Source organism: Acanthopagrus latus, chromosome 15 (assembly GCF_904848185.1).
Source record: "Acanthopagrus latus isolate v.2019 chromosome 15, fAcaLat1.1, whole genome shotgun sequence".
Lineage (NCBI taxonomy): Eukaryota > Metazoa > Chordata > Actinopteri > Spariformes > Sparidae > Acanthopagrus > Acanthopagrus latus.
In genome coordinates, this window is record NC_051053.1 from 9,681,509 (window position 1) to 9,706,636 (window position 25,128).

Here is a 25,128-nt window from a genome sequence, read left to right on the forward strand (position 1 = left end):
GATTTAGCGGAAAGATTTCACCCCGGGGACAAAAGTGTTAAACGAGATAGGTGCTACATTTGCCGAGCTCAGCCCACATCCTAAAGACCCTCTCTCTTGTCAAGTGCAAATGGACACATGCTGTTCTGAACAACGCCAGTGTTAAAGCACACTAACACGTATAATTTGTCATTATCTTTTAATTATTTTGTGCTTTTGTTGATAGTGACAGCTGGAGATTATGAAAGAAGAGCGGGGGGAGAGAGAGGGGGGTGATAAGCAGCGAAGGGCTGCAGGGTGCTTCTAAGTGCATGGTGAGCTACCAGGGCGCCTCGCCAAGGGGAATATTTAGGACTGTTGGCATACATGGTTTTCATTTTCAAACTCATGAAACTCATGTTAGCTTAGTTAGCTAGCTACAGCCAATCAAATCTGAATCTGAATCATTGATTGTTGGCTAGAAATGAGAAGCTGCTGGTGCCTCCATCTGCAAACAGTGACCTAGTTCTTTATGACACGTTCAAGTATCCAATCTGCTACAACTGTGCCGATGTGAGCTTAGCAATGCTAACTTATATATAGACTAAAGACTTAAAGACCTGATGTAACTTAGGCCTCAAACTATGGCGCTTTACCAGCCCCTCTAGTGCCATTTGTGCCAGTGAAGGGCTCAGCGGTCAAGTCAGCAATATTACACACACACACTTGGCTTGGTTAGGTTTAGGAAAAGATCATACATTGGATTAAAGTGACTTCGCTCATTCTTGTAAACTAAAGTAAAATTCAATAACCTAGGTGTATTAACTTGTGTAACATACTTCAAAAACACATTTCTCTCCGTTTCTTCCTCTTTATACTGCTGCACTGCAGGGCTGCTTCCAGAACTGACACAGAACTGCCTACAGAGGCGAACCCAGAAGAGTAAGGCCAACGACAGAGCTGCCGGCAGTGGAATCCTGATTTTACATTAACGGCTTGAGTCACAGGCCTAGAATTTAATGCAGTGCAAACATTTGTGAAATGTCAGTAGCCATCGGTCAGGACTGCAATTAGACTGCAACCGTCATAAATAACGATGGATGGTTAGAAGCAGAGGACAGGAAAGAGATATGTTGTACCCCAATAATGTGGTATGAGGAGCTTACAAATTATTCATTCACACACGCACACTTCCAGCGACTTCCAGAGCGAAGCTTACATGCTCACGTGTCACCACAGTTACCAAATCATAGAGCTCTTAGATGACAAGGTACGAGAGCCCTTTCCTGACAGTTTCCATTAAACATTAAACATTTTTTTATTTCAGCTCTTGAATTGATGCAAATGTCCCATTCCACCACGCTTTTCCTGCAGCGGAGTTGAAAGTCGTGAGGTTGTTTGGCCATATTCGTATCAGTCTGATGTAATCAGTCGAAACAGGCCAAAAAAGGTCAAACGAATTAGACCTTAAACTGTAAGAAACCACTTAGTTTTACACGTTCCTTGTGGTCAAAGGGTATCTATCTCCCAGGAGCCCGTAACGTCTCTGTCATGGTACACCTGTGAGCAATGCATATTTCACAACAAAAAAGCCGACCTCCTTCAGCTCTGTTTTTGAGCGTTAACCAATAGTCTGCTTCAACATTTGGTGAAATACATTTTATTTCTCACCTGAAATTAGATGAATTGATCAATATCAATTTCATCTCTGTACATTCAGCAGAGAGACTGGACCGGGCTGTGCTCAACCTGCACGGTGGAAAGGCAGGAAGTGGAGCCCAGTGTTTTGTTTTTCCAAACCACAAAAGGTCAAAGAAGTCTTAGCTGATTTGTCTCAGACACATGCAGGCATCTTAAAAACTATTTGGCCTGTTGTGGCTGTAGGCATTGGGTTGAAAATAATTAGCTCACTTCAGGGATGAGGAATCTGAAATTTGGAGACAATAGCTTCTGTGGTCCGGGAGTGCACGGAACCTCTGCAAAGGAGACAAAGCTGCTACAATGAACTTTCCTGTTTTCCAAATTCTTTTATTTTTTTTTTACTTTCATTTATTCAGGGGCACTTTTGCTGAGGGCTCTGTTTCTCGGGAACGCCCTGATGACATTTACACTGTCACACCTGGAAGCTGCCGTGTACAGCCACGCCGGGGGAATTGAACCTGCGATGAGGTAATGTGTCTGTTGGCGGTTATGTGAGATTAATAACTGCATTATAACGATGGTGAAGCGGAGCGGCTGCTTTCCTCGGGCTGTGAGACCCCCTCAGTTCATCCTCAGCCATCCTTCGCCCGCCATAGTTCTAATTTGATGATTTATTCCGATCTGGAGAAGTCATTATTAACTATAATAACAACGTAGAAATAGCTATGTCTGGGTGCCGTTTGGCTCTGTTGGTAGAGTGGGCGTCCCATGTGCAGAGACTTTGTCCTCGCTGCAGCGGCCTGGGGGTTTGAATCCCAGCCTGGAGCCCTTTGCTACGTGTAACTCCACCTCTCATCCTGTTTCCTGTCTAGTGTTCAGCTGTACTATCAATAAAGCCTTACAAAGGCCAAAAAAAAAAAAAAAAAAATAGCAATGTCTTTTCAGTGATGGTCCTATATAGATCATATAGAGGCATCAGTATTAATCTGCGACTGTTTAATAACTGATAAAAAGTTCCTCGTAGTACATTCTTTTAAAACTTTATTTTTAACAACTGAGTTATCTTGTGCTTAGATAATTTAGGAAATTGAGGAGGTGGATCGGGTGTTGGTGGCGGCTTAAAAAGAATATTTTGTTTTTAGAATTTCAGCACCGTCTGTGTACAGCTCGCTCTGTTGGCTGGTAGGTCTGTCGGTTGGTCGGTCCACAGATATTTCATGCTTTGCTAGCCAGGTTATTGCCCGAGGAGGCTGAAATTCGGCACGGTGGTCAGGTTTGTGTGTATGTATGTGTAAGTGGAGTTTATTCCGATTGGCTAAAGGGGCGTGCCAGTGGGAGTGGCCTCTCACAAGAAAGGTGCACAAGGGTTTTGCCGAAAAGTTGGTCTTGAGGCGAAGGACAGCTGATCAACTGCTCATGTCGAGCGGTATAAAAGCAGTGTGGCAGTAACAAAAAGGAGTGACCAAACTGGAAAAGACACAAACACACACACGGAAATTCAGCTGTGTCTCCTTTCATAACTCATGGATGAAGGTTGTAAAGGCTTTTGGTAGAGATCATTAGACTTCCCTTTTCATTGCTGTGAATTGACCCATCCCCTGGAATTCTGCACTGCAACCTTTCATAACTCTGCCACGTAAATCTGTCCAGTCATTGGTCCACAAAGCTGTGCCGTGTGTGTGTATGGCAACTTAAGACGCCTTATCCACAGTATGAAGCAGAATTTTGCCACGGAGGTCAGGTACATGTGTGCGTGCGTGCCGTAACCTGGTTGCAGCTGTTATGAATTAGCGCTTGGTCATGCCTGAGATGTATTTGTCAGCGTGACACGTCTGAATGCTGTGTGTTTCTGAAAATCAGTCACATTAGAGAAGAGAAACAGAAGCACCAGAGGGAGACGAAGAAAAAGAAAGGTTTGACAGCTGAATTTGTACCAGTTAGCCTGCCTAAACAGATTTTTTGTTAATGAATAAATAAATCAAGACAATGGATTGATTATAATGTTCCGTGATTTTTTTAAACTTTTGACTTGGCTTACTTTGGAAAGTGAGAGATTACTAATGTATGAACAAGAGGCTGCCTTATCTTGTCCCGGTGTGAACCCAGGAAGCTCAGACCTCTATTAATCTTGAATGCACTATCTCTTTGTTCTCCTCAATCTGTCTCCGTCATGACACAAGCAACACTGTAACCTCAAAAGTTTGAAAAATATATTTTTTGTAAACCCTGGGTCCTGCGATATCCAACCCTGCCAAATACAGTGTTTATTTGCAGTTTTGACTTCCAGGTTTTTCTCTGCAGAAAGTTAAAATAACACAGATGGGTTGAAGGTGTACTCTGTACATAATCAATGATGCACTTTTAAACTGGACAAGTTTTCTCTAATATTTAAATCGTCTTTATCTGTGGACACTTTGAGCGTGAATCCCTCTTGCAGGGAAAACAAATTCTAAGTTTAAAGTAACTCTAGTAGAAGTAACCAAATATGAGGTGCAGCCCACTTGAGTTTAAAGGTGCAATACATAAGAATAGGATTGAATTCATACTACCAACAATGATGGACAGCATATCACCAGAAGAACTGCTAACTGCTTCTGACTGCTGTCCTTTTTACACAGCCATGACTGTAGCTACTGTTAGCTTGTTAGCTCAGTTAGTCTTGGAAGTGTTGGTGTTTATACAACTAGCACAGTGGAGCGCTGGGAGAAAGAGGTTTTCAGGCCTAGGGCTAACTGGTTAGCATGCTAACTTCAGTCGCAAGCAATAAATTACGCAGACATCTTTGACATGATGTCGACAGTGTTGTTTCTTCACATTTTGTGTATAATTTTAGTCAGGGTGAGAGGATATTGCCCATTAAAGGTTTTAACTGTGTTTGCTAGCAGCTACCACCAACAAGCGAAAACCATGATAGTGTTTTTAATGACTTATGGTGGCATAATTAGTGATCGATGATTGTTTATACACTCTATAATGCACCTACTGCCTATAATGCAACTACTTGAAGACAAACGGACGGTGCACTGTTGAGACTTGAATATATCCTGCAGTAGGTAGACTTTTTTTGTACAACCAGAAATGAGATCTGTTCAAATATCCGTTCCCAACGCCGCTGAGCCCCATTAAAATTCATATAGAATGTGTGTTTTAAATTAAACATTCATGCATGCTATCTTAACTCTGCTAGCATAGCTGCGAGGAAACCTAGAAAGGAAAATATCCAAAAATGGAAAAGAAGCTATGTTTTTTCTTTTCTTTCTTTTTTTTATTCATTTATTTTTATTTATAGATTTTTAAATGAAGTGTACCTGACAACACTGCAATCCTCTCACTGTGCCTGCTTTTGAAAAACGTGTGAGCCTACTGGTCACACGGAACACACGAGGCAGCTTTCTCGGCACTGAAGCTAAAAGACTGATTGCACCACAATTGCACCAGACGTGAGTGCACAAATTCGGGCGCATGGGGGCAAGCCTTTGTGGGGATGAAACATGCATCAGGCATGCTCTGTTGTGTGCGGATGAAACATATAGAGCGCATAGAAAAATTTGCATTGGGTGGCTTAACATCAGTCTGTGAACACATAGGTGTACGACTGAAAATATCAGTATATTACAACAAAGTAGCTCACAGTGTCCCATTATTTGGCTTATACACAAATCAGGCACAATATTTAAATCGTGCGTCCAGCTGTTTGTTAAACTGGTTCTAAAATGCAATAGAAAGCAGTGTGGACTTAGCCATCGCAACATTCACTGAATGGAGTAGAAAGGAAATGCACAACACACGCCCGACTCAGAGCTCAATACAGGCAGACAGCAGCAGTCTGCACTCTGTGTTGTTCTATGAGAAGCACACGCTGCATTAGCGCCTGTAAGCAACTGAAATACGGTAAAAAAAAAAAACCCACAAGCATCAACATAAAAACTATGGCAAGGTGTGCTCTTCACATTTATCGCGCATCATTTGAAAATATGTCCAACATGCACTGTAAGATGACCTTTTCAAGGTGCAAACACATTTAACGATAGTGACACGCGAGGCCCCGTCCCTTCGCCTCATTGTTTCCTGCCACTGAGCAGCTATTTAATTCTTCAAGCTTTAAGTGCCTTCTTCAAGGACATCCTGTGTGATGTGCTTAACCAGTGCTCACTTAACTCATACGCGCTTACAATGGGCTGAAAGAGAAATGTGTCTACAACAGTCGGCTCCGGTGACCACCACATCGCCAGTTACAGGTTGTTTGGATGAATGAAACCGTCGCGTCGACTGACTCTAACTACTCCAATGAGACACCCGAAGAAGGGTCAAGTTCAGTCTTCCAAGTTTTTCATTTATTAGTAACCACATGTGTAGAGAGGCTGCTGAGGCGTTTATTCATTCTCTCACTTCTTTCATTTTCAAACTTGTAAGAGTTACCGTTTAAAGTGTAAGTTCGCCCAAAAGCTCAGCGGACATTTCTGGAGCTGTGAGGCAGAACAGCATTGCAGTATTCTCCTAAACAACCAAAATAAAATAAAAAGCGCAATCCAAGCTGCGAGATCCGACTTGATTTGAAAAGGTGTTCAGCCCTTTCTTAAGCTGAAATCTCCACCACCCTGAGCTTAAAGCGTTATTGTGAAAGCTCAACCGGTCAAAATTGTCTTTTCAAATTACTTTGGGATCTTGAGGCTTCCAGAGACTTGGATTATGCCGGACGAGTACGGAGCCACATTGAGATTTCTATTGTTGCTGTTTCCATTTTGACACATGTTCCCCATCTATATCAGCTGTTTGGAGAAAATCCTGCAACGCCATTTCGCTGTGAGGTCCCGGACGTTTTGCACTGACTTTGCATCCACATGGGGTGGAGGGGGGTGAATGGATAATGAATGACTTTTTCAATTTTGGATGAACTTATCCTTTAACAAGCTGGCCATGCGCAAACTGAGAGCACTGAAACCACTGGAATCACTGTTCAAACAAGCATTTAAACACACACACGCTCATATCAATATTCAAGGCACTTCCATCGCTACACACTTCTGTGGATACATTTAGAGGTTCAGATGTCCCAACAAAGTATGCAAACGTGTGCTTGGGTACACGGTCACCCACAGAGGAAACCAATGCTCATCGTGTTAAGAGGAGATTGCACTTGTCTGCTGTGTAAAAGCGCCAGTCAGCCGGGTCTGTCAGTATCAGGATTGTGGCATACAGTTCATATCAGACAAGTAAACATAACTCTTTCAGCAGCCTATCGAAACAATGGATGAATAACACAGACACTAAACTGCTGCGACTGTCGATATGCTCCGCTTGCCTGCAGTGTCACTCTGTATGTACTCGCCACCACTGCTTTTACCGTTACTGCACGTCCCACTATTTTAGGAACACTTTGTAGACTGCCCCCTTTTCCCTCAGAACAACTCAACTAAAGCCCGGCTATTTGGATGCGGGCCCGAGGGTCGCCATGGGAACCTTCTAGTTATCAGTCCACATCCTGAGTTTTTAGACCCTCCTCTGTTAATTGCTCCGACCTTAAAACAGTCACTGGGAGGAAGCACGCCAATTATGTGTTTAACCACTACTTAAATGTCTGTTAAAGCAGTTTTCAGTGTGAAAACAAATTTGCTTTCTGAAATGGAAAACAAAAAAAAAAAAAGAGGAAAAGAAAATGTCATTACTGAATTAAATAAGTAGATGAACTTTTCACTAAGTTCATATCTGCAGGACCCTTGTAAGAAACCACCTTTGTAGCTTCAAACAGTGCTCTGGGGGACGGGTTGTTTTTATCAGTCATGGATCAAATACTGTGAATGTTTTTGCATTTGTATTATTAACATCGTAAATATCAGCTTTCTGAGTTTCTTTTCCAGAAGTACAAAGTGCATCTTTAAAATTTTCAGAACAAAACCAAACTTGACAAAAGAATCAGATGAATGCTGAGTAAAAGCAGGTCCTCTTTACACACATATAGTGTGTTGATATATGTATAGTATAAGCTAAAGTCCTTTTGTGGAATAAAGTAGGAGCCTCCTTAGGGACGCGCCATAAATATGCCATGAAAACAAAGTACTACTAGTATTTTAATCATTCAGCTGGATCTCCATAATAATCCCTGAACTGAGAGCTCCTCCATGACTGATCTCATTCTCCTTCTTTCAGTAGGTGTGCCTCTGATCGGCCGGTGTAATCCGACAGGATCGATCCCTGAGATAATATACACGTATTGGGGAGAGGAGGAGGAGGAGGAAGAGGAGGAAGAGGAGGAGGAGGGGGGCAGCTGTTGTACTTCGCTGTAAAGACACGAGCCCGGCGCTCCAAGTGCACCTAAAACCATCTCACTGAGCGCCTCGGTGCGTTTGGACTCTTTAGCGCGATCGATTAATCAATCCGCGCAGTTTTTACAAGCCTTATCTCCGAAAAAGTTGCCCCGTGCCATAAATGTCCGCGGATGGATGCTTACGGAGGCAGAGGCGCTGTCCAAGGTACTGCATTCAGCCCCTCCCCGGTAGACATCACTGGGAGACACGTGATCCGCTCTGTCTGTGGCTCCTGACAGTCGCTGGATAAGCTCAACAGGGAAACCAGATTGCACCTTCTCCTCCACCAAGATAACTGGATTTTCGGCGGCGCTCTCCCCTCCGACCCGCTCCTAAATCTCCCCCTTTTAGTCTTTTTCTTCCGATCCGGGAAACAAACTTTGAAGGGACGGGATATTTCAAGGTAATTTCATTCTGTTTCTCTTCTTTATTTATTTGCTCCAGGTTTTTATTATTTTTTTTTTCTATTTTTACAGAGTTAGAGTCAAAGTGGACCAGTCTCTCTCTCTCTCTCTCTCTCTCTCTCTCTCTCTCTCTCTCTCTCTCTCTCTCTCTCTCTCTCTCTGCCGCTGTGATTCACTTTAGAGCAGAATCTTGATGTGCTGAAGGTTTTTTGTTTTTTCCCCCGCCGGAGAGGATCTGAGGTACAGACCCGAAAAAAGACAAGAAAAAAAAACAGACCAAAAACATGGACAGTCGTAACTGACGGGAGCTCAGCCCGCGGTGTTTTGCATGAAATCGCATTTTTTCTTTTTTACCTCCCCATCCTCTTGTGCCAACTACTTGAAGGTCCCGTAGAAGTAACGGTGCACGCGTAAAAAAGGTGATGAGAAACCTCGTCTTTGTTTTTGTTGTTTTTTTGCATGCCATTTATTTGAATATGTATTGATACAGATAGTTGACTGCAAAGACGCCGCAGATAAGGGGCATTAAACAAGGCTGTGATTATAGTGCGCCCCTCCGCAGCTGTCATCCAGGGGAAGATGTTAAGGTATGGGGCATGTTTCCTGATGAGATGTGTCGCCCATGGACAAAACAAAAAATATATATATATATTAAAAAACCCCGCCTGATTCCGCCGAGGATCATCCCGTGTCTGAGTTAAAGCATGATGAGCATTTGAACGCCTCACATTTCGCTGTTTTTTAAAGTGCGCTGCCCGGAGAGGAGCCGATGAAGCCCGTGCAGCCGTCTCTGAAACGCAAACTAATTACGGAGATATTTAAAGAAAAAAAACTGTTTATTTTTCCATCTCTGTTTTAATTGATGTATTTTATTTTTGTATTTCACACGTTGGGTTTGGAAGAAAACGCAGGCTCCGACTCCGTGCTCCGTGTTGGGGTAAACAAAATAAAATAAATAAATAAAAAATAGTGACGAGGCAGATATTATGAAGAGGAGCACATTTTAGGGGGGTTTTCTCAGCTGGTTCGTCGGCTCGTACACAAACCAACCACTGTGAATCAAATGACGCACTTTTTCTTCATGTTGGGTCTTCAGGAGGAGGAGGAGGAGGGCAGACAGGCCGGTGGATAGACAGCCTCATGCCTCATGTATGTCGGAATGCTGCTCGCGGTGCAGAAGTTGTAACGAAAAGTCAGATTGTTTTTTGTTTTATTTTATTTTTTAAGTGCGAGTTGAGAATCTTGTCGTTTTCCTGTGTGGACTTTTGGTGAGACTGAGGTGGTCGCGCAAATATCTGGGTGCGATTATACAGATGCAGCCGATCACATGTGAAGATTCACTTGTGTTGTTCTTTTTTTCTTTCTTTTGTGCATCTTTTTTTTTTATGTAATCCTGGTCAGGCTGCATGGCAGTGGGGAAAAAAGACAATCTTGCTCCATCTTGTAAAGATGAAGTAATGCGTGGTTTCAGTGATGCTGTCCAGTGCTGCTCTGCTTCCTGGAAAGCCCTGCTGATATGAATCTAATGATTTGGCTTGCTGTAACAAAGGCCTCTCTGGATAGAAGTGCCTGATTGGCCGTCCTCCTGCCTTAATCATAGTAATACCTCTGACTTTTGGTTAAAGCCGCGGCCAGAGTGGATCTGGGAGTGGACACGCCGAGGAGGAAACGCTGATACTGTACTAAATCTGCTTTTTCTTTTGCAGGGAGCCGTGGAGTCTGTCAGGACTGCCTTGACAGACAGACAGACAGACAGACAGGCAGACAGGCAGACCGCTTCTTTTGCTGAGCTTATCAGCCAACGTGGCTCCATATGGCGTTTTTTCTCGTTGCCACAGAGGATGCAGGGTGAAAAGCCCCGAGCAAAGGCTTCCAGTTACCCGCCAAAGAATGTTGGCATGAACATGAAGATTAAAGCTGCCATTTCAACTCAAGTGAAACCGTGCACACTCTAACTGGCACCAGAAGGGACTGTTCCATAATTACATAAATTAGAGTGTGCCCAATGGATATTTGAATCCCTGTCACTTTGCTCTAAATAGCCATGGCAGAGAGGACCTTTAAACTGTTCAAACTATTTTGGCGCCAACAGTGAGAGGTTTGGCCAGTGGCCTGGACAGCGTGAGGTAATGGTATTTGCTCCAGGAACTAAGTGTTGGCCAAGCCTACTGCTATGCAAACGCATTCTAACATTTAATCCTATGTCTTACAATGCATCAGTTCACACTTGTTTATCCGTGTAGACAGTCAGTTATATGCCAGTCTACCCTCTTGCAGTCTTTCTTGCTTCATCAAAGCTTCTTATAAATAAATTCAGCCCTATAAGTCCCTATCCACCCGCACAGAACCTGTGATCACACAATGGTTTTACAAAAGCCACATGGTGCCCATATCATATGGGTCGGGCTGCTCATTTGTTGCTTTGTAGAAATCGGCACTTGTCTAGAGTTCACAGGTGCTGAGGGACAGTGGGCCCGATTTCCAGTGTGGAATGCATGCTGCGAGAGCGAGATGAGCTTTAACATGAAGACGAAGAGCTCCCACGGGCTGCTAGTTTACTTCGATGACGAGGGATTCTGTGACTTTCTAGAACTTCTCATACTGAACGGCAAACTCAGCCTGCGTTTCTCGATCTTCTGTGCCGAGCCCGCAACCGTCGTGTCCGACACAGCGGTCAACGACAGCCAGTGGCACGCAGTCACGATAAGGAGAAACTTTAAGAACACAACCCTGATTGTGGACGGTGAAACGAAATGGGTCGAGGTGAAGTCCAAAAGACGGGATATGACTGTTTTCAGCCATTTGTTTGTTGGTGGAATACCACCGGAATTACGATCCGTGGCGTTACGACTGACGTCAGCTGTGGTCAAGGATCAGCTGCCTTTCCCTGGATGGATAACAGACATAAAGGTCAACAACACGGAATCTGAAATGATCGACAGCGACGGGGTCTTAAAGGACCTCTGTGGTACAGCCAACATGTGCTTAAACGGAGGAGTCTGCAGTTTAATTAACAACGAGCCGACATGTGACTGTTCTCAGACGGGCTTCCAAGGAAAGGACTGCAGTGAAGGTAAGACATCTGAATTGAGTTTAGACCGTACAGTCGGCACAACGTGTCATGTGTGGACTGAATTAAACTAATTCAAGTCCCCCATCAGCCATTAAGTAGCGCATTCCCTTCCTCTACTTGGCTGAAGCCATATGTTTGTCTTAGTCGCCGAATGTGTGCCATTGATCTGCCAAACAGTTTGTTTGTTCTGAACGAGTCTCCTGCAAGGCCTCATTAGCATTACGTGCAGGTGTTCTCCATCCCCAAAGGTGTCTTCCCTTCTTATCAAACAGGTCCGCAGGGATTGGTTGACCTATGAAACATTTCCAATGGCTTAGCTTGAACGCAAGAGCAGGAGTAAACATGTAGGAGACAGATGGCGTAAACATGAATGACTTCATTGGCGTCACGCAGTATCAAAAGGGCTTAACAGGTTCATATGGTTGGAAACGGAATTTCACCAAGATATTACCTGGGAGAGTTTTACGTAAGCCAGCCTGTTAACACATTGATACTTACATCCTGAATCGTGATCAATCAATATTGTGTCGCTTCCAAGTCCTTTTATAATTCAAACAGATGCAAAACAAAACTAATTCTGTGCAATGCAGGAGACACAGCCAATCAATACGCAAAGAGAACACGGGGTTCTTGGAGGTAGCGAGGATAGTGTCACCCTGTCTTGGCCAGACATCGTCCTTATATCAGGGTAATCTTTAGCTCCCATCCTCAGTGTCGCTTCTAATGAAACTGTTCACGGTTTATAGTGCAGAGCGTCCCACAGGTCGGCGGTTTACTGCCGCTGTGGGCAGGAGCAGGCTCGTCGTTCAGGCCTGTGGGGGACGGGTGTTGTTGTTTTGTGTTGTTGTTTTTTTTTTTTTCCAAATCTATTTTTAAAAAGTTTATACAAATTTCGGATGGACTCCGAGGCTCATTTTAACACGTAGGCTACTATATGGGTCAAAATCTACATTCCGTTTCATAAGCTCATGTATCGTCACTCAAGCACATAAATCTTTTATTAACAATAAGCTCATTAGGCCAGCACCGGGCAACTTACTACCGCAGCATAAGATATTCCCATCTGATGGCCATTAGTCGTGGAGGCAAATATGTAATACTACTAATTAAAATGTCCTCTACATGCTGTGCTGGCTGTGTTTTTATCCTCTGCTGTTTTTTTTAAGGTTTTGTTGACGGCGTTCCCACAGCGGGAGAAGGCAAAGGGTCTTTTTTTGCCAACCTCATGCGGTGACAGACTGAATGATTGTTGCCGTAGCTCACTAACAGGCTTTTCAGTGTTGGGCAGCATTAGGTATTTGTTTATTCAAACCACTGCACATCAGCGAGAAGTAGGAGGCTGTGCTGCCATCGAGGCACCCTGAATAAATCTAGATCAAAAATGAACTCTAGCTGTAAATATTCTTGGACGTGCCACCCAAACGGTGTCATTGTTCTCTTCCTCTCGCTCTTTTCGAGTGCAGGCTCTCTGAACAGGCTTCTGCTTAATCACACCACTTGCACCGTTCTCTTGTAATTTATTTCACTTACTTGCTCTGTTACATTTTGGATGTTATGTAAATTACATATCAGCACATACAAAAAAAAAAAAAACAATGTCAATGTCAGAAGTTAATTGGACAAGCCTGTTTAACAGCCCCTCTCTTCAGGCTGGGCACTGACTTTAAAATACTTTTAAAACCAGTGTTCAACATGAGAGATCAGTTTGATCTATGACATTTATTACGTTGCATTATTGCCCCTAGATTTAAGAGTTTATTATGAAGTACGAGTGGCTCCTTTCCTTTAAGTGGAAGACAAGAAAAATGACTCAATCTGTTTAGAAGAATCTTGTGTTGTTAATCACAAAGCATCCTTTTTTAATTTCATAGCAGTGTACCTCAGGTCAACTGAGGATTTTTTATACATAATGCATATTTGGTGTTGATGTTGGTATTTTAACATGTTAATATGCAAATACTGCTTTTGACCAGAGATTTGGACGAAGATCCTCAACAGACTGTCTGACAATTGAACATATTGATTCTCACATGTTACAATACAACTGTAATGCATGACTCAGTGTTCTGCCTTCTCACTTAAATGTCCGAAAGTAAACTTAATATTATTTGCCTGAGATGAGCTGGGTCATATTCATCTCAAAATGCAAGATCAGTATGACTCCAGAGTAATTAAGGACAAACAGTATCAGCCTTATAAAGTCTCTGTATTCATGATGCTACACTGTAGATTTTCAGTAAAACAATAACCTTAGAACAACTAAGTAAAGTAGACTATTTCATTTAAGTGGTAGGAGTAAAAAAAATTCACCTACTTAAAATGATGACCATTTTTTATTTTTCATTCAACAATACCGGAAGAGGGTTAAACAGGCACAGAGACATTAATGTCATAATCTGTAAAATCCTTTTTAAAATAGCTGTACATAAACAAAACATTTGAATATTGTTTAAACAACAAAAAAGTGGTTTTAATTTTTTTTTAATGAATTAAAAAAGAGGGGGATTCAACTAAGCACTCCCCTTAATACCTTATTGGTTTAACCACTTTGAATTATTAAGCTGATTAAAATGTAAAGCAACATTATGTAGAAATTGGCTTTGTTTGTGATTTGGCGCCCCCCACAGTTCCTGAGTGCAAAACACTGTTGTAAATACAAATCCTAGGTCTGGAACAATTTGCAAGATGTAATGTAGGTGCTAACTATATACAAAACTGATAACGTCTTAATATCATGTGTTGAAAACTTGCATGTTGAAGTAAACATGTAAGAAACGATTTGATCCTACCACTACCACTGAAGTCACATCGTGCAGAAACAAGCGATAAAAGATGGCAAAGACACCACTCCTCTATAACAAGACACTGTACCATCCAAATGACTCTGAGGCTTAAAAAGTTACATAATGTTGCTTTAATTATTTCAGTTTTCAGGGTTTTGTATGTGGAAGGCTCTTAATTGCGTAATAATTACAACTGTGTGCTTCGTGTGCGTGTTTGTGGGTGTGCGCACACGCGTCATCCATAATCGTGGGAAATGGCCACAATTTTTCACACCAGGGTTGATGTTTTTTAATGGATACGCAAAGTACTAATTGGTTGCGTTGCTGCAGTGTTAAGATGAATGATGTAAAAGATATTATCCTTGTGCTGAGTGGAGGATGAGCGGTTATTGTTTGAAGAGGCCCTTGTAATGAATATACAACGTGGCAATGGTGACAAGATCCATTAAATTCATGAGGATGAAAGCTACTGTAAAATAACGAAAAAGAAAAACCTTGTGAGTCTCTTCGGTAATCGCTTTCCATGAACTGGGGTTAGTGACTCGGAGGTTGATTGGGTGGATTCCTTGTGATGTTATAGTAAACACATCTCAGGAAACAAACTAATTTAGTGTGTCTTTAAAAAAAAAAAAAAAGAAAGAAAGAAACGACTGTTCCTCCCAGTTTCGCAGTGACAGTGACACCGGAGTCACTTTTTCTACGACGGAGAACTCAAACTCGCAAGTTTTCAGGATGGTGGGTGACAAGAGTCTCAGAAAAGAGAGCACATTCTAAAACTCATCCTGGAGGTGCGTACTGACAGCCGTACATCTGCTCGCTTGTTATTTATATCTTGCCTGAATTACCGCGCCGAAACCGCGGAAGAGGAACCTGCCGGTTACAAAACTGAAGTCAGGAGATTTGTTAGATTACGCAGCAGTAGCATCAAAGACAAACAGGCAATATGTCAGCAGAGATGTCTGCTGCCGTCACCCCAGACAGACTCAAACACAGTGTGGGACTGAAAGCGCTCTCTCAGTCATGCTCCTGCTCTGCCCGATGGAATTACGCAAAACATACGAGCAGGCACTCGGAGTGACATTGTTCTCCAACCGGCTGCCTCTCTTTGATAAAACAAATGAGTTTTTTAAAGGTTTTTTTCTGAGGTTTGGGAGTTTTCAAGAGGCAGAGCGTTACAGTTACAGTGTGACATCATCTAAATGTGTATTTGCTGATTAGTCTGAAATGCCTGGTGGCGCTGCAGTTTTTTCTTTAGACTAAGAGCATTCGTTGACTTTTTGTCACTGTTTTGGGGCAGCGTATCAAGTGATGAGTGCTGAAAACGCATCACATCCCCGTGACATGTCTGTACTCCAGAAGAGACTACATATAGTCTCTAAATTGCCTCCAGTGATGTCACTCATTGGCACTGCATGGCATCGTGGGTAGCTGAGGGGCCAGGTTTTGAAAAGGAAGAGGAATGCGTGAAATAAAAATGGGAATATCCCCGACCCTTGTTTTTATACTGTTCATAATGTGTCTAATAGTTTTAAAGATGTGAAGAGCTGCTTTTCAAAAAACAGGATCCTACATCACCCACAATGCAACGTGGTCTATGAGTAACACCACCTGAGGCAATTTATCACATCGCATGCAGCTTCCTCTGAAGCCACAGAAGCCTTTACACTATTGTTCTCACGTATTAGGTAGCACTGTTTCAGACCTGTTGACACACTGAAACAAATGAACTAAGGCTGCGAACGTCACTGTAAAAAATAGAGTCCACCAACTCTCGACTTTTGTGTCGGATGCCGATATTGGGGAGTATTAAATTCTAATATCTAAGTATCGCCCAACATCCCCCCAATTTTTTGCAGTGATCCCTCAAATGTGGCACTCATGTCAAAGAATTGCACCAGTGGCAAGATATTTCACAGTTTAGCAAAAAACCTTCTTGTCCAAAGCGATATCAGTGCACTGAAACAGTAAACTTCATTCAATATGTGATTATTATATTATTTATAACCCCAAGCATCTTTTCTGCCTTTTATTTTTTGAAAATGTAACGTTTTCATACAACATCGGACAAAACGATTAAGCTAGATATATCTGTGATTGGCCAATTTCAACCAATAATATAATAGATAGTGTTTGTAGATCAACTGATATATTGGAAATTGATTGACACTGTTTGATGCAGCTTTAAATCTAAGTAGAGCGAGTATTTCACATTAGGGGCTTTGAATTATGCTTGGATGGCAAAAGACTGCTGAGAGACCCGTTCACATCCAAAGAAGTGAATGTTTCTGCGGTGTATCATATCCTTCTGCTTGAAAAAAGCAAAAGGAAAAAGCACAGAACCTGTTCTCCTCAGCTTCCAATTCTAAACAACTAAAACAGAAGGACTGCACTGTGTTATCAACAAGATTTATCAACACACGTCATTTGTTTGACGCGAACCGCCGTTCACGCTGAAATCAACTGTCGACACGTTTGTTATCGTCACGACACGTATGTTTGACACCAGGCCATATAAAACTTGGTACTGCCGCCTGCAATGACGAAAGACTGGGTGCTCTTTAAAGCTCATTTTAGCATGGCACTAACATTGAGAGCCATCCATGCTGAAATTGCATGAACTCACGGTGCCTTAAGTCACTTTGGATGAGAGCATCCACCAAATTGCACCTTTTGCCAGCTAATTCAGTATTCTAGCAAGTGCAGAGATTTCTTTTTTCCATCCCAAGGTAATGTGGTTTTGCTTCTGTCTCACCATCTTGACTTGCACCGAGGAGACAGGCGACAACGACGGCTGCTGCAAATGGCCGTGCGGGGAAAAAAAAAACTGCTATCAGGCCATTCATTTAAAATGAAGAGATTGCAGCTAGTGTCCACGCTCACATAAATGGACTTAGCCCAGTTTGAATCAGGTAGAGATCACATGTGATTGTAGGACACTAGAAACACAATCTCATAATATTACCTAATGCCCATACATTGAGTCACGCCCACCCACCCCCATGCTGTGAAGTTTAAATGTTACCTTTCCATTAAATCATTTAAAAGCTGTTGTAGTACTTTGATCAGATGAAAGGATTACAGGATTTGCCACCAGACCTGTCAACTCTCTCCTGTATGACCACAAGCGTCACATTGCATGACCTCATGCACAAACACACACACACAAACACACACACGCACACACACACACACACACACACACACACACACGTAAATCCCTTTGATCAGTTGAAACAATTATTTAAATGCACCGCTCTACGGCCACCAGGTTCCCAGAAGCTGTCCCCTTGTTTCTCATTAGGAAAGTAACATGGATGCATCGCACAGCTCCATATTTCATCCTGATAAAATGGAACGATGATTTCATTGTACATTAGCTAAACATAAATCAGAACAAAAAAAGAGAGAGAGAGAGAGAGAGAGAGAGAGAGAGAAAAGAAGTAGGGCAGACTTCAACTAAGACTGTACCGCATTCATTTATTTTTGTTATTAAAGGATAACTCTGGGTGACCGGGTGCAGTAAACATTCATTTTAATGTCATGACTCTAGCTGAGAGCACAGCTCAGAGGTCCTTGTACAGTTACAGTTAGAAATCCATGAAACCAGCGTCACCCACCGAAGGACAGACGCTCAGACAACTTAAGCCACTTGACTAAGCTGCTAATGCATGATGACAGGGTGCCAAGAATGATTGTAGCATACAGTAAGTGAAATTATGTCACCCTTATTTTCACATTTGAGTCATGAGCACCATCCAGCTTGGTAATGTGAATTACTGCATCAGTGGAACACAACAATATCCCCACATACTTGTGCCATAATGCAGCATTCTTGGGGAAAAAAAGAGTTGCTGCACAACTTTCAGTCCTCAATCATTGATATTTTATATTTTAGGCTGACGACGATGTGAGAAATACTTATCCGAATTAGGAACCTTTCTTTTATTTCTGTCGGTTTCACAAAATTGTGTGCAGCTCAAGAATATCTCAATGTTGCTTAGGTTTGTTACAGTAACTCCTATCAGCTGCCAAAGCTAATCTGGAAAAGAGTAACTTTGCAAAGGCGTCTGATTACTGAATGTTTCTTAGGTGACGGCTTGAATTACAGGCTGCTGCTTGAGCGCAGTGGCTCTTACACATGCCCATGATGTAAAAACATGCATTTTTCATGATACTGGTTGCTTCACTTGTTAATGTCTTACACAAATTTAACTGTGCCAATGGTATTGCCACATAAAATGTCCTGGCAGTAGAATCTGACAGTGTTATGACTTCAGAAACCCTCTGATTACATGGCAGGTTGTGTTTGACATCATTTGTCACAACTTTGCCTCTCCACCTGCTGTAGCACAGCTTGGTGTATAGAGGAGGTATGCAAACGTCATAATGCAAATTGAATACCGGGACTGGATTAAGGGAGTATTTTTTTCACAGCAGTCTGATATTACAATATGTGCCTGACCAGTGTCCATTCAACTGCAGCAATTATTCTGACTAGTGATTATTTTTTATGACATGCAAATTTCCAGCTGCGATATTTGAGGGGCAGGGGCAGAAAAAATAATAAGGGAAACACCTCATTGTGTTTTATCTGCGTTAGGGGCATCCAAGAGGGTGCTTTGGTGGTATTTTCTGGGTATGAATTACACTAATGAAGCTCTTCTGTGGAACAAGTTGTGAATTTAGCAAGTGTATGCAGCTTTGTTGCACAATATAAAAGAAAGGATATCTTTCTCAAAACACAAGGTCAGTAAAGGGGCTACTCTGACTACTGTCGGACTATTCAAGTAAGGAATGACGGGGGGACTGTCTGTTGTTATATAGTGCAAATAGTCTGAAAAATGTCCCATTGGACCAGGAGCCCATTTGTTCAACAGTGGTACCCATGGCCCTTTGCTCAGATTCCCTCTCTCGCACACTGTTTCTGCAGTTGTCAGTTCAGTGACCGCCTGGTGACTGTCCATGGTGCTGAATCAGCAGGAGCATTGCCCTGTAAGGTCCAGTGTGTGGGACTTAGTGGCACCCTTTTGCGAGGCTGCAGATTCCAACCAACTGAATACCCCTCACCTCTCCCTCCCCAATGGTGGCTGCTTAAACATGACATATAGAATCTGTGTTTAGTTTGTCCATTCCAGGCTACTGTGAAAACTAGATGCTGCAGAACGGCACGTTCTGTGGAAATAAGAGGCTCAGCCTTGATTGACTTTTAGTTTAAGGTCATCATACACACACAAAAAATGTAATTATAATCCATAATCCCCAATACTGGACCTTTTAATAGGATACCTTTCTGGCCTTGCACCAAACAACATTTCAGTTTCAGTTGATTTTACTGCAACAGACAAAATTCCAAAGTCAACTTACAATAATCACCATCACCCAAGTCATTAGATGTAAGCTTATCTAATAACAGCAGTGTAACACGTAAATGGAAATTATTGAATCTAGTCTATTGGACAATGAAACTCTGGAAAAAAAGGGTTAGGTAGGGCTGGGCGGAATAATATCACAATATTTTATATGCCATATTGTGATATATGATATACGCATTGATATTTTGAAATCTTCTCAACAAGCACACCGGGCAACAAAATCAAATATCACACTATTTATGACCAAACAGGCCCTACTTTGATATCAGTATTGCAAAAATTATTGAAATGATGACTTTTGGTCTTGACAAAATGAGATATCTGATCATTAAGCATCAGTAATATGGATCCAATGAGCAGCCGGGTAAAGACAAGTATCATAACAAGTCTGCTAAGTTTAGAAAATGACAACATATGGAAAAGACAACACTTACATGTAGTCTCATATCACAATAATGATATATATTGTATCTATTGACCAGCCCGAGGGTTAGGGTTCATGGTGGTGGTGGTAGGATGGTAGGTGGGTGGTAGGTAGGGTCAGGACCTAACAGCTGCAGGAAGAGTATGTATATTGGAACACAGACCTTCGACGCAATGAGCATTTGTTTTCAGGCGAACTTGCTGTTGGACAAATGGGCTTTTGGTCCCATGGGATGTTTTTACGCAGTCTTGGGGTTTCGGAATAATGGGCGATCAGATAAAAATAGCACGGCCCCCTCGTTGGACTGGCTCCAAACACCATGTGTTAGAGGCAAATCAATTCAAAGTGAAATTTTCTGTTTGGTTTACATTCGGGCTTTATGCCTGAAGCCAGTGCTGCACATTTTGTGCCAAGTCGCGTCCCCCAGGACAATACAACTTAACACAGTGAGAGCAAGAAACTGAGTGGAGAAGTAGTGGGCAGAACAACGACTTACTGAACAGCTGAACTGAGGGAAATCTGACTCAAAATGAGCTAATTGTAAAACATGGATGGTGCAATTAACAACACATAAAGGTCAATCAGCGAGTGCCAAAGATTACAGTTGCAGGAAATGTCTTGTGTCTAATCTCAACACTTATGTTTCCTGCGCTGCTAATAGCCCCGGTAAAGTATGACATGAGTCAAGTAAACAAAAATGTTCTCGGTTAAAGTAGTGAATACAAGTAGGTTGCACTTGACATCTCAAAAGCAACACTATATTTTGAAGATGATTTATTTTTTGGACGCACCGGTTCTTTCCCCTCATATTCACATAAATGAATCAAACTACTGTCCTGCGCCCGTTACAGGAGGATGACTTCTTCTTCTGAATGAGCACTCCCTTTTCTGGCATGTCTGTCATCGTACGAACACACACCACCACGTGACTCCCCCCACACACCGTATCTCTGAAAGTGTCATTCTGTCTAGGAGCCTCCTGCAGCTTCACTCAGACAAAAGCAGATTAATAGTATACTACTGTCTCTGAGTCCAAAGACAGATATTGGGATCAAAAGATTAGAGGGATTTTCCCGGAGGATTGCTGCCTTGTTTAAATACAACTGCTCCCGACTGTCAAAGGGTGTTTGTGAAATTCTTTGACACCGAACTCCTCCTTTAACGGGATTCGTCCCGCAGTGCAAATAAACACATCTGAGTGTCCATGCTATCACTCACATTAAACCGGGCTGTACGCTGTGTGTCTTATTGAAGGGTGCTCAGCTGGTTTATGGAGATTATGAGATGCATGAATTATAGAAATGATGCATGACACCTACCAGAATTCTGCAGTCCCTCTTTATTGTTTATCATGGATGATTCCCTTATTCATACCTATGCTTTGTGTGGAAGAGTATCTCACGATGCATAATTGCCAGATGCTTTATACGTAATCTGAACGGTTTGATCTCCCCTACGAAGACACAGAATAAACCTGTTTCCAGGCGAAAAGAAAATAAATAAAGAATGTGCCTCTTTTAAATTCTAGGCCGTGGATGATATTTTCACTTTGAACATAAAAATGCCTTTGATGGTGCTGGTTGGGTGTCATCCTTCATGAGAGTCGTCTGAAACACTAAAAACAAGTCGAAAGTGCACTGCCATAATTTGAAAGCTGCCGTGCTAATGATAGAGCGCAGACAAATCACTTTTCAGGAACATTTCCTGTGACTTTGAAAGCCTTTGTGACTGCGAACGGCACAAATAAACACGTCTTTGCTGTGGTGTAGTGCAGGCTGTCACGTTTCAAGGGATTTTTCTACCTACAGACAGTGTTTCCTCTTGCATGGTCTGTATCTTAACCCTTGATACAGATTAGGAATTCAATACCATGATTTTAACTGCAGTCAGTGCAGACTCGCAGGCACAAATCAACGACTGCATTTTTGTCAGAGACCCTTTTTTTGTCATTATAATGGAGGGGGATGCAGCTTAATGTTAACAGTTCTTAGAGCTTAGCTGTGTTTAATGCTCAATGTATTTTATTAATATCTTTTTTTTTTTTTTTTTTTTTTCAAAATTTAGCCGAATAGCCGCTCTTCAGATAGGGATTTGTCACACGTCAACAGCAGGAGCCACAAGTACATTTTCCTTAAGCAACTAGAAAAAGGTGATGGTGAACACTGGCACACATTGCTTCAACATGAGGCTTTATTTTTTCCTCACAATGAATTACAAATAAGCTGAGCCCATACTTACAAACTTGCGGTTTAGATTGATTTCTTAGTCCCCCTGCCAGGGCCTAATACTCAAGTGTTTAACAGCTACTGCATTGCAAAAAAAAAAAAAAAAAGATTTACTTCACATCTCTCATACTATCCCAGATATATCCATTCCTGGGATTAAGGTTATTAGAACTACTGTATAAGCTGCACTGATTATCCTGTTGGATCATTCTAACCCACAAGATGTAAAAGAATGGTGAGGGGTCTTCGGCACATCTGCTCCCACAATCCTCTCTGTTTGGGATGTCTCTTTGGAATTATATGGATTGGACTGTATTGTCTGCATACCACCTGTCCCGAGAGCTGCATAATATGATTAATTAAATCACTAACGCTGTTTGAGTGTATTTAATTGGTAAAATGGAAACAGATTTTTTTCCTCTATTTTGTGTGAGCGTGTGTTGTCTCCTCCTCCTAACAAAGAAAGTACAATCTCATTGATCAGCTCCTCGAGGTCAGAAGGTTTCACAGTTTTGGAAATATTGTAATTCAGCAAGTGAGGCGAAAGGATTGTTTCCACTCTTATATCTGTGCGTTGAATACAGTATATGCTACTGCCACCAGCCAGTGAGCCTGTCAGCTTAGCTTAGTATAAACACTGGAAACAAGAGGAAACTGCTCGGCAAATAAAATCTGCATGCCAGCATCTCTAAAGCCCACTAATTAATATCTATCTTCCATCTCTTTTGTTTGATCTGTGCATAAGAACTACTCCACCATGCTGGTCAGTAGATTTGACCTGGGTCGACATATTTTTAAAACCCACAAAACAGGTCTCTTATGTCTACCACACAGTCATGCATGTGCAAATGTATCCATTCATTAGGGTTGAGTACACCACTATCTGAATCTGTATCTGTATTTATATCTAATCAACCAGCTAAATGATCCATATCTGTATCTTTATCCGTATCTTTACTAGGCATTGGCAGGGCTTAAATCGGAAAGGTGTTGGATAAAAAAGTGTTGTAAATGTCAGCCTGAAATTGGTATTGGTTGTTCATAAGTTGATATGTTTATTACTTATTAGCGAGCAGGTACTGATCACAAGAGTAAGAGAAATACTTGATAGTTCTATAAGCTTGAATGAATGACGTGTTAGAAACTTGTTTCAGCCAATTACTCACTCAGCCCCAGCGCTCATGCACACACCCCTGGTGTTTTCATCGAGGGGGGGGACAAGTACTGTCTCGGCTGCTGAGCACACCTTTTACCCACCATGAACGCAGCATTTTCATTGGTGAGTACTTTACGAAAGAAAGAGCAGGTTAAGCCTCCCGGAACTCTTCAGGAAACACAGACGTTATCTCCGGCAGACAGCTAATGGTTAACATACTGACAGCTTGTGTCAGAATGAGCCCCAGGCGTCATAGCCTGTGATGATTGCCTGTTACTCATAGGAAGGGAACAGCATTCAAAACAACACGTTGATTGATTGACACATACAGACAAATTGGTTTCAAATACGGACATTTGTGCATTGTTTATGTTTTCATGCTGGGTTAGGTAATAATGAGTGAAAACCTGGGCTTTTTGATGGTTGAAAACTGGGACATTTTAGTGTTTGACAGTATATTGGGACTCAGGACATCCAGCTTGAAACCATTGTCGTGGATATCTGGTCCCCATGCTTGAGATGGAGCAAGGGTAGCTGTTTCCCCCTGTACCTAGCATTTGTTCTTAGCTGACTAACTAGTGTGCACGTTGGTTTCCTGTAATTGTATTGTTTCACACCTACGTGGAAAGAAATAGTCTGCCTTGTCAGGCCATTTTGGTAGTTGGGGGAGAAGTTCGTCTTAAGGAGTCAGGGACAAAGTGGCAAGTGGCAAGTTGTGCTGGCTGGGTGGTCAAATGTCCTCTGTGAAACCTTTTTTAAGACAACGTGAACCCTTTATTTTCATTTCTTAATTTATTTTTAAGTATATTTTGAATTTTCAGTTGCAGTTTGGTTAGCACCGAATAGAACTTCGTGGTCTTGGCTTGAAGGAAAAGGTCATGGTTTCTCTTAGATAAATGCTGGCATTGGTTTGACACCGGACAACAACAGTGACAATGGCAAGAAATGAGAGAAAACATCTCTGTTGAAAGTTACAAAATAGATGTGAGATCTCCTGTTGATTGGCAAAAATGATGCACAACTTCCAGGTTAATTGAGGTTTGCGACTTTATCCAAAAAGCGATGAGACGTCGTGCAAGCCAATGAGCACACAGCCCTCTGTGTGATGGAAGACACAAGGTACTGACCCCAGATGTAATACTAAGTGTCTAGTTAGTCCGGTAGCCCTATTCACAGCCCTGTTTTTAATGGACACACATGACGCCAGTCAACAATCTATTCATCTAACTACAGGAAGCAAATATGCATCTTTCTTCAGCTAGTTCTTTTAAATCTGTGATCCAGTAGACAAAAACTCCATTCTCCGCACGCAAGTAACTGCCAAGAAACAGCAAACAGCCATTTGGTTGTGATGACATTTAAAGTCTCTGTACGCATTCAGTTGTCATTCTGCAAGACCAGGGAGCTCTACTGAAGTTATTGGACACCGTCCCATTTTCCGGGCTCCAGTGTCAGTGAGGTGGTCTCACTAAAAGCTGATATCAAGAGTGTATTGTTCTGAAAGCATACATGTGGCACCATTGACCGACTCAGCTGGTGAGAGTAGAAAATGTGCAGTAACAGCCACAGCTAGGGGAGCTATCAATTTCCATCAGGGTGGCTGGTCAGTCTGCCCGTTTCCTCACTCCCCACTCTTGCTGTTGCTTGAGGAGGATAATGAGGGGGATGGTGAGCTGTGTAATGCCACTAACACTCCTCTGGTAGATAGATGCATTAAGTTGAGGCTGTGGTACTAAGAGATGAGCCCTCACTTACACTCATTACTCTTGATTTGCTGCAAATTGTAA

At 42.1% G+C, this 25,128-nt stretch overlaps 1 protein-coding gene across 35 annotated transcripts in view; it reads left to right on the forward strand.

Annotated features, from left to right (window-relative positions):
- Positions 1 to 8,153: 8,153 nt before the first annotated feature.
- The window catches only part of LOC119033764 (neurexin-1a), a 271,561-nt gene continuing 254,586 nt past the window's right edge, over positions 8,154 to 25,128 (forward strand). For 28 of the 35 annotated variants that reach the window (XM_037124252.1, XM_037124255.1, XM_037124276.1 and 25 more), the window contains exons 1-2: positions 8,154 to 8,307; positions 10,015 to 11,381. In XM_037124252.1, coding sequence (XP_036980147.1) covers positions 10,670 to 11,381 — 712 coding nt within the window. In that variant the 5' untranslated portion in view covers positions 8,154 to 8,307; positions 10,015 to 10,669. Of the gene's footprint in view, positions 8,308 to 8,524; positions 8,728 to 10,014; positions 11,382 to 25,128 lie in introns of those variants that run through there. The other 7 variants (XM_037124279.1, XM_037124281.1, XM_037124275.1 and 4 more) reach the window with 2 other exon arrangements.